The sequence below is a fragment of the Rhizophagus irregularis genome, chromosome 11, assembly GCF_026210795.1.
Source record: "Rhizophagus irregularis chromosome 11, complete sequence".
NCBI lineage: Eukaryota > Fungi > Glomeromycota > Glomeromycetes > Glomerales > Glomeraceae > Rhizophagus > Rhizophagus irregularis.
The window spans coordinates 3,706,557-3,717,927 of NC_089439.1; the positions used below are offsets into that span (position 1 = coordinate 3,706,557).

Consider the following 11,371-nt stretch of genomic DNA (forward strand, 5'->3'; position numbering starts at 1 on the left):
CAAGTAATTTACGTTATTTACGTTTATTTAACTTTATTCAATATTGAATCATTTCATAGTTAAAAAAAAAAAAGTTCTCACCCCAAAAGAAAATTTTTTTTTTCCTTGTTAATAATTGGCTCAAAGATTTTTTTTTTTATGGCTTTTATTTTGTTTACGATTCATCATTTATTACATGTATTACATTAGCATGATATAATAATGCGAAATAATTAGAATATTTTAGAAATTTTTAACGAAGGTAACTATTGTATTATTTATGTACCGTATAATAATATACTACGAACTAAAAGTTAACGTTCTTTAATTTTTTTTTTTCATAAAAAAAATATTTTTTTTTTTTTGTCCTTCTCTTATGACAACCAGCAGATTAAAATAGTATGAGTAACAAAATTTGGAAATTCATTTCCGAAAATCGAAATTTTTCGGAAGTAGAGCATGTTATATATTAAAAAAAAAAAATATTGTGTCTCCCAAAAAAAAAAATGTGATCATACTATTAATTTGTTATTATTAAACATCCTAATTTCTTTATTAGTAATTATTACCCCGCATTTCAAATTCACCAAAAATGGATATAGTACCATAATTTTCACATTAGATCTGATCAAGATGATCAAGACAACTTTAGATTACTTTTCTGTAAGGGGTCAAAATTTAGTATGGCGTTCTTCTTACAGAGGTCTTGAATTCTTATTTTATTTTATTTTATTTTATTTTATGTAAAAGTAAAACAATATTTATTTATAAAATAAAATATTCCCAAAATTGTGTGATAAATAAACATGTAATCAGATGATCTTGATTATGGCTGATTTTCTTGCATAAAAAAAATTATCAATTCCATCTTTACAACGTATTGTTTTAACAATGCATTATTATTTGATGCGGAATTTGCCGCCAATATAATTATTAATTTATTATTATGTGTTCATATTTTGTACTTTAAGTGTAATGTATTCACTATTTTTAACAGTATATAACATGATAAATATTTTAATAAAATAAATTTCAAAAATATGTTGAGCGAGTCAAATACAAAAATTCAAGAAAGGCTGAGAAAGTATGAGAAAGTATCAAAAAGTATCAAAAGAGTAGTTCTAACTTAAAAAAGAGAAGGATCTTTTTTTAACGTAAACTTTACTAAACTTTATTAAACTTTACTAAACTTTACTAAACTTTACCAAACATAGGATTAAGCTCACACTTCTGTCATCGTAAATAATAAAGATTTAAAGTCATACGAGATTTTTTTTTTTTTTTTTTTTTTTTGCGAATCTTAGAATTTTCGATCTATACATGAATGAAAATGAATTTAAAAGGAAAGTATACTTAGTGGGGTGAGTGGAAAAAATCGGAAAAATTTTTTTTTTATTCAAAATTTTCTCACACCACCAAACTTGATTCGTAATTATTATTAATTTAAGTTTAAAAAAAAAAATATTTTTAACCGAAAAAAAAATTTTTTTTTATAAAAAAAAAATATTTTTATTTACATGGAATCTAAACCAGTATTCATCAAATTCTTTTTTATTTATTTATTTATTTATTTTTTTTTTGGCACCAAAAAAGAAAAAAAAAATTTTTTTTTGTACAACGATAAATAAAAATGATTTAGCTTGATCGAATGAATGAGTTATCTAGAGTGTAGTGATCTTTATACAGTACCTGATTGGATAAAAGAATCAGATAAGATAATATAAAAGTAAAATTTGAAGTATTTGATTGTGGGAAAAAGAACAATGTTTACATTTAAAATCTGAAATATTTTTAAATATTTTTGTAACATTTTTGTAACATTTTTGTAACCATGGCGTGAGAAAAATAAAATTGGTTAATTATTGTAAATCAACGAGCATTCATAAAAATCTAAGCCGCAAAATAATTATAATTGTTATAAAAAAAAAATCATTTTCTTTTTTTCCTATTTTGAGGTAAAAGAACCAAAATAGTGAAGTGAGAAAAAAAATTTAGGGTGTGAGAAAATTTGAGATTTTATTGATTTCTTACAAAAAAATGTCATCATTATAAACAAAAGGGAGGTAATAAAAAAATCAAAAATATGTCATTTATTTTATTTTTACCGAATTTCTTGGATATAATTTTCGTTTGTTTATTATTTTTCTTTTTGATTTTTTTTTTTAAACAATACTAAAAAAAATTCTTTTTCGGCATAAATAAAAAATAGTCATTTTGAATAAAGCCTCACTTTTTTAGTATTTAATTAACTGTTGTCTTACTTTACCCGGTTCATAATTATTTAATAAGTAATAATAATAATAAATAAATAAATAAATAAATAATATAGAACATATTTGATATATATATATATATGTATATATATATACAAATATATATTTATTATACGTACATATATATTTATTATAACGTACATATATATCATGTATATTTTTATATATTCTAAATTTTCTTTGTTACCCCATAAATAAATATTACTCAAAATGTTTGATGATTTCCCTTACCCCTCACGTCAATCGCCTTTTTACGTAAATGGCCGTATTTTACTTCAAAATAATCCTCCTTAATGTAATTAAAATCTCGTGAAAAAAAATCTGATAATTTTTAATTTGGGTATTTGTATTAATTATATGGAATATTAATTATATGGAATAGTTATTTTATATTTTAAACTTAAATATATATGTGTAATATATGTACATTAATGAATCCGCAGTAATTAAAATAATAGTCAGTAAAATGTATTGTATATTTAGTATAATGTAAATTTTGAATTACTAATAAAAAAAAAAAAAAAAAATTTTTTTTATATATAAATAAATGCCCTCCTCCTTCTTTCCCTCTACCTCACTTTTCTCGTACAGAACAAAAAAAAATATATTTTTTTTATTAAAAAAAAAATAAATTCATAAAACCTTTTTTTAAATAAAATCTCTATAATTCTCTACAGTAAATAAATTTTTTTTTTAAAAAAAAAGAAATGTCTGGTGTAGTCTTACCTACCCCTCAACAAGTTTTCAGTTATCAACCTCTTGTTCAAAAACAACTTGTCATCAAAAAACCAATCGTAAAAATTATTCCTTATATTCCTCCTGAAGTTATTCGTATTATCCTTTTTTATTTAAGAAATGACAAGAAAACCCTCGCTGCTTGCGCTTTAGTCAATCAAACTTTTAATCTACATGTCACTCCCATATTATACCATACCGTCTCTTTCTCTTTCCCTTATACTTTTACTTTATTCGCTAAAGCTACTATTAGTGAATCTCAACGTTCTCGAATGATTCAACATTTAGATCTCTCAGGTTTCTCTACAATGGGATTACAAAAAAGCGATTCTGCAATTCAAAAGGTGGTCACTCCTCAAATTCTCATAAACATCTTAAGATCTTGCACAATGTTGGAAGCTTTCTCCGTATCTGAAACTTTGGAATCCTCGGTCACTTTTGATGTTTTAAAAGTTCTCGTATTTGAATGTAAGAATATTAAAGCTTTGGATTTTTGTGGATTATCATCCAAACAATTCTGTTCAGCTCTTGCATCCTTAGCAGAGGCTATGGGACAGGTTAAACTTGTTCGACGTTTTAATGATGAAGAGAATGATGATGATGATGAAACAAGAATTTCATTTCAAAAAATTAAAACTCCAGTATTACCACACCTTCAACGTCTTTCTCTTCATAAATGTCCAATCATTCCCGAGTATTCAACCATCCTCACTTTACTTGCACATTCACCAAATCTTACTCACCTTGATCTAGGTGGTTGTTCTATCAGTGATTCAACTCTTGATTTTCTTGCAACTGAAACTAATGTTAAGAAAACATTAAAACATTTATTACTTGCAAGATGTAAAAACATTTCTTCAGAAGCTATTGCAAATTTTGTGGCTGAATGTGAACAACTAGAAGTTCTTAATGTTTATGATACGATCATTAGTGAATATGATCTTATCACTATATTAAATTCCCCTTCAGCAAAAATATTCAAAAATTTAGATATTGGATCATCTTACATAACACCACGTGTTTTATACGCTATACAAGAAAATTGTACCTCATCTTTACAATATCTTGGAATTGCACATGCAAATATTTCATCAATTTCTCACCTTAATGAATTCTTAAAAGCGATGCCAAGTATTCAATATATTGATCTTACAGGGGTGTCATGTCTAACAGTATTGGAGACAAATAATCTTTTCAATGATCTACAAAATGATCATTCACTTCAAGTTATTGAAATGAGTGAATCTTTACTAAAGAAACTTGGACCCATCAACGGATGGAAGATCAATGAAACTTATAATAGAAGATGGTATTACTTTAAGGAAACACTTGAAACAAAACCAGATAGATTTCACCCAAGAAAGTTAGACGTGGCTGAATCCGGGCCAGAAAGAATGAGCAAGATCTTCCAATATTACAGTTTTGATGTGTGATATTTTTTTTTTGTGATACAAAAAAAAAAGAACGAAACATTTTAATATATAAAAAAATATTTTAATATAAAAAACTTTGTAGAAACCTTTTAGAATTTTTTTTTCTAAAAAAATCATTTTAAATACCGTAATTAATAATAATAATATATATAATTAATAATTAGTTAGCAATGTATATAATTTTTCAAACAAAATGTACTTAATAATTTTAGCGTATAAACTTTTAAATAAATAATAATATATATATTATAATTTTTGTTAATAAAAACTTTTTTAAACTTAATAATTTAATATTTTATTTTATTTTTTTGAACTTTTTTTTTAAAAGAAAATAAAAAAAAAACCTTTACTCACCTAACATAGAATGGGTCAAAAAAATTATTTTTTTTTTTTCCATAAAAAAACTCGGTACGTTGTAACGTTGGGTAAGCATATTGTCATAATAATAATAAAGTTGCGTGTAACCAACAAAACGGCATTTTTAGGTTTATTTAAAAATATTTTAGGAAGTTTTTTTCTAATTTTTTGGTAAACTTGATGATTTTTGTAACTTTTGTTCAACTTTTTTTAATAAAAATGAAAATAAAGTTCATGTGAAAAAGTAATTGAAAGTCAGTTAGTCTAATAAAAGTAAATTAAATTAATTTAACTAATTTAGGAAGGTAATTTCTTGTTCTTTAAAACACCGTGTAACGACCAAATAAAAAAGCTTTTCTGTTTTTTTTTGGGAAATTCTGCGAATCAGATCCGCATAAACTGTGAGTTGGGAGTGGCTTTTTTTTTTTTCCAACCTATCTTATTATGATATTCATAAATAATAAAATGATGCTTGTTGGCGTCAATGTTTCATTAATGAGAAATTTCTCTCTTGGAATATAAGCACGCGAAAAACATGCAAAATTAAATAATCCAATCAATTAATAAAAGTGTAAATATTTTAAATATTTTTTTTTAAAAAAAGATTTTCAATAATGTTTAAATACGTAATTAATTGCAAAACGGTTTACTTCTTTTTTTTTCTTTGTGCAACATAACAATACTCGTTTTCAAAAAAAAATGGGCTAAAAAAAAAACGTACATACTCCTTTTTTGAATAAATCATTAAAAAAATAATTTAGGAAAAGAAAAAACTCTCACCTCATATCATGTGATGATTTATTTGTGTGTGGGCTGTATCGTACACTTACTGTATGTAACTGTATTGTCAATAAAATAAATTTTTTTTTTTAAAAAAAAAAATCATTTATTTCGAGCAAAAAAAGAAAGAAAATGGCAAAATAAGAGAACAAAGAAAAAAAAAATTTTTTTTTATTTTCTTTTTTTCTTTTTTTTCTTTCGACGTTATTTTGATACAATTATGTTATTGAGGAAAAAAAAAAATTTTTTTTTTACAATTATTATGTTATTGAGGGTTATTGAGGAAAAAAAAAATTTTTTTTTTATTTTTCGATAATCTTGTATCGTATTTTAGAATCTTCGATCTTTAAAATTTGATCTTCCAATAATGAATGGATATTCAACCATGCAATATTTTGGCATATATTATATGCCAGTATAATATATTATATTCTAGAATATTATATGCCAGTATACTACATATATTATATTCTAGAATATTACATATACTACTAGAATATTTACGCATATTATATTCTAGAATATGTAGTATAATATATATAGTATTCCGGCTCAACATGCATAATTATTATATGATCATTAAGCCTCCAACGAAAATGTCATTGTCAGGTCATTCAGGAAAATTGTCAAGTTATTCAGAGATATTACTTGCCAATTAAGACTATCGTACAGTAGGTACCCCATTTTAAAATTAATGTGAGAATATATTAAAGAAACCTTATTGTGATTTCTTATTATGATAATGATAAATTTGTTGCTCAATTCATGTGAATTTAAATTTTCTTTAAATTTTTTCTTTTTATGCCGGTTAAAAAATTCGTCATACAAAAAAAAAACTTTACCAAATAAATTATTTATTCAAGTACAACTATGTACAACTATAAACTGTTCTCATTTCTCAGCTTTTTAAAATAATTATATAATACAACATATTAATAATTAAAGTTAAAAAATATTACGCTAATTTGTTATAGGCAATATTATTTAATCTAAACCTATTCCAATATAAGTAATAATCTCCAATTACGACTGAATTAACTCTGTCACAAAAATTTAAAAGATGATAAAGTTTCAACTATAGAATTTAATAAAATAATTTACAATATGTTGTAAAACGAAAACATAGAAAGAGAAAAAAAATAAGGACCGAATAAAGTAATTCAATTCGACAATAATACATAAAAGATATTGTTGACGGTTATACATGTATAATTCATAAGTCACAAATGTTTATATTATAATATACATTTGAATCGTACGATATCATTCGTCTTTTTTTTCTTGCCAATTAAATCGTTCATTTGTCTTACAACAATGAATTACAAATCAAGTAGATAAGATAAAAAATTGGTTGTACTAAAACTTCTAATCCCAGGAAAGGAAACTTCATTCTTTATGATATATATATATGTTTATATTATACAGTATACAATTCGCTCAACAATAATAATTAATTTTTTTTTTTTTTGAATTTGACCATATTTGTATATACATAGATAAATAAAATATATTCAATAATGGGTATATTGAATAACCTTTTTTTTTAAAAAAACATTAATTTAGAATCCCAAATATGTAAAAATGTGGGGGAATCCTTGTGATCTAATTTTGGTTGTATTATAAAAAAAAAAAATCATTGAAAATATGAACCTTTTTTTTTTGGATTACACTTTCTATATATGGTATATAATTTTTACGGAGTTTATATATTAATTCATATTTAAAAAATAAAGTACTTTAATAAATTGATTTATTATTGTTGTTCAAAAAGGAATTTTATATTAATATAATCATACTTCAATAACGATTGTAATAATAATCGTATTAATAAATTATTTTTTTATAATTGAAACCTTATTATTGTTGTTATCGTTCATAATAAAATAATATAATATTCTACTATAACAATTATCATGTTTTTTTGATAATAAATTGATTTTTTATGATTATTAAATTATAACTTTATTATTATTATTATTATTATTGTTCATAAAGGAATGTAAAGTTTAATAATATAATCAATCATATTCTATTAATAATAATTGTAAAAATATACCATCATTAAAACTTGTTTTTATGATTATTAAATTACAACAAAAAAATAAGCGCATAATTTATCTGCATCATGTGTACGATATTAACGTACGCACTGGCCAGAGTTAAAGTTTAACGATATCACGTGCAAGTGCATAACTCCTAAACTCTGGTAGGGTACGACACCACCGTGCGTACGTTAAGGAACCTCCTGCATTATATGCATCCAGATGAAATATATTAAAATATTGAACGAAAAGGTACATTATAATTGTCCGGAGCGAAGCGAAGGACTATATATGTCTACGCATTATGAAAAATGATCGATCACGTGAGTTTCTCTCTCTCTGTCCCTCACGTGACGTCGTCCAATGAAATCGCAAATCGGAGTTTTATCTTTTTTTTCGCTCCGAACTTACAACGGTTTCCGTTTCTTAGTATAATTTACATATTCACTATCCTTATTCTACAATTGCTTTTTAGACGGTAAATCATACTATGAACTTTACAAGTTATTATTTTGTTACACACGTTGCGTTACTGTATAACATTAGATTAATTTTCGAATCGACATACAAACTATAAAATTTATTCCATGATTTTTTTTTTTTTAAAGAAAAAATTCGTTAATCTGTATTGGGTTTCAACTTTCAACCTCTTATTAATCTCAAATAAGATATCATAAAATTGAAGAACTTAAATAAATAAAAGTTTCATTAGTAAAGAATGAAACGAACGTTGGAAATTTGCAATTTTGTTACCAAAACTAAAATATTGCGTAAATTATACTTTGGCATTTAAAATTTAGTTATTAAACTCTGGCCAATTCTGGCCCTGTCCAAATCCATTTTCTGATTATAATAAGCAGATTATTTTATCATCCGGACAATTTACTGACAATTTGTGGTAACCCACCATGCAATTTTCCTTTCAGTCATTATAATCCCTTTTGAATTACAATATTACAATACCCTTGTGACCAGTATTGGGGCAATTGGACAATTTTGGACAGTTTTGGACAAGTTTTGGACAAGTTTTGGATTTGGACAATTCTCTTATGTCCAAAACCTTGTATGTCCAAAACCTTTTTTAAAGTTAAAAATTGTGTCCAAAACTCATCACTGCCCCCGTCTATTTCCTTCTACACACACAATATAATTTTTACGCGTCACGCCAGATAAACGGAAACATTTAAGTCCGTCGCTTAATATGCTAGCTAGTATCTTTGTGGCGAAGTAAATTACGTATTACAAATAAGATAATAATACAGTTACAAAAAAAAATTTTGTTACAAAAAACGTGCTACAAATATCAAATACTAAAAAAAATAAAAACGGTATTTAATTTTTCATCATCGAAGTTGAACCATGATCTAAACATTTATTTCAATTAAATAATACAATATTCATTACGATTTCACGACAGTCCGAATATACATTCTTAATTTGCCGAATTGAAATTACGGCATCACAAAATATGGATTGTACCATCCCTATAAAAACGAAATGTATTAAATTTGTTGTTCATGTGTAATAAATGTCTAAACAAGCACCATTTTGTCCGATTTATGTCTTATTACAAAAAAACGAAAATTAAACAAAATGGTGCTTTTTTAGACATTTATTACACATGAACAACAAATTTAACACATTTCGTTTTTATAGGGCATACAAATCATCGAGACCAGCATTATAGATTTACGGATTACAAATTTATCTACGGTATAACAAAAAAAAAATATTTACTTACTTTGTGTAATTTTATATTAAGTAATTACGGTATTACAGCGATAATATATTATGGTATAAGCTTCATATGCCGTAATTAATTCCGACGGGCGACGGCAAGTATACTAATAAATTTTATTAATTGTATTTTTGAAAATTTTCACTACTTTTCATTATTATATTAATGACAAAATACTTCGACCCTCCAGTAGTACGACGTTTCTCAAATTCTGTGGAAGTCGTGTTCACATAATATTCTTTCTTTTTTTTTAATACTATTTAAATAAAAGTATAAGAAGTACGTGGGTTAGTAGTAAGTCTCCGTAATTTTCATAACGAGTATAATAATGAGTTATTAAATAATCAGATCCCTCACTAATTATTATTTATTTAAATTTTTTCGTGTAATGTATTTAAGTTTCAAATAAGGCGTGATAGAGTCCCATGTTGATATTCATGTACTTTATTATTTAATATTTGGTGCAGCGTACATCGTTTTAAATTTCCGCGCATGTAATCATTATATCTTTCGTATAAAAAAAAAAGAAAAAATTTTTTTATATCATTTACCATTTTTATTATTTTTAGCTGTCATGAACAAAACAAAAAAAAAATATAATAAATAATTTAACTTTCTTTAAAAATAGGTAAAATGAACTGTCACTTTCGGCGAAATGTTTGTCGGTGAATTATCGGTGAATAAATGTGCGCTCTGTGCGTATAAATATAATCATCTGCTGGATTTCCAACACTCTTTATAGCCATTGTAATATGAAAATATACGACTGTCACGTGATTTCACGTGGTTATACTGTATCTTTAAAATATTTAAAAATTTTATTTTTGAATCCGTTAACTATCATACACATTCTAAGTTGATTCAGTTGATTCAAAATTATATGTATTATTATAAAAAAAAAACATTTTTCTTTTAAATAAATATATTTAATTTCGATGCAATCTTTCATTTATATTGAGAAAATCAACATAAATTGTAATGTAAAATTGATTTGATTTTTTTGTGATTTTAATCTAGTTTTCGAAAAAAAAAAATTCATACTTCAAAAAACTACTAGCTTATTTAAAATAGAGATGTGTATGTGAAAAATATTATTTATTTGATATTAACAATAATTACAAGTTTATTAAGTTTTAAAATTATTAATCATTAGCCAAGCTATACAGGGTTAACATGAATTATAAAGAAATCGAACTTTTTTTTACTAAATAGTAATAGGTAGTAATAACTATATTATTTTTCTTAAAAAATCATGTCATGTATTGATTGTAAATTAATCAAATCGAACCTGGATTAAATATATAAAGTAATCAAAATTTTACATTTTTGGCACCTAACTCGCATTTTTTATTAGCACAATCATAGCAAATATTGTGTTCAATACAACAACACATTTGATATGGTGTGCAATTTTCACAACCAGCGAGAGCTGTTTTAATATGTATAATAGTACAAACATGAAAAGAGTAACTAAATGCATGAAATTAAAATGTCTCGGATTCATCATAGTGAAATTGGGTTAAATATGCAATCATTATAAAGTAATGAGTTGTTTTTTGAAATTGATTGTCGGGAAGAACTATAGTTATGATAAAATCATAAGGTGCAAAGGGAGAACCTTTTTATATCTTTCGCGTAAGTTTGAAAATCAATCGTCAGAAACAACCATTAACGGGGTAACAGATTCACCTAGAGCTGAACAAATAGGAATAAAATTAGCACTACCCAAAGATTTTGTCCAATAAGGTTACGTTAATTCAGGAATCAATCATATGCATAAAAAAAAATTTTTTTGTTCGTGAAAATATATCAGACACAGTAATGGGCAAGGTCAGGGTCTGGTTAATTTCACTTTCTGACAATCATTATTCCTACGATCATTTCACTGACAATCATTACTCCGACGATCATTACTCCGACGATCATTTCAACCGACAATCTTTTTTCTTCAGGTCATCTCACTGACATTTTAACGTTATCTAATTTAATATATGCAAATATATGCAGTACATTATACATAGCTTCAAATTTTTT

At 24.9% G+C, this 11,371-nt stretch overlaps 1 protein-coding gene across 1 annotated transcript; it reads left to right on the forward strand.

Annotated features, from left to right (window-relative positions):
• The first annotated feature begins 2,823 nt into the window (after positions 1-2,823).
• Positions 2,824-4,731, forward strand: OCT59_003283 (uncharacterized protein). Its single transcript, XM_066145520.1, has one exon. The coding sequence runs from the start codon at positions 2,960-2,962 to the stop codon at positions 4,418-4,420; it is 1,461 nt and encodes a 486-aa protein (XP_065996237.1). The 5' UTR covers positions 2,824-2,959; the 3' UTR covers positions 4,421-4,731.
• Positions 4,732-11,371: the final 6,640 nt, after the last annotated feature.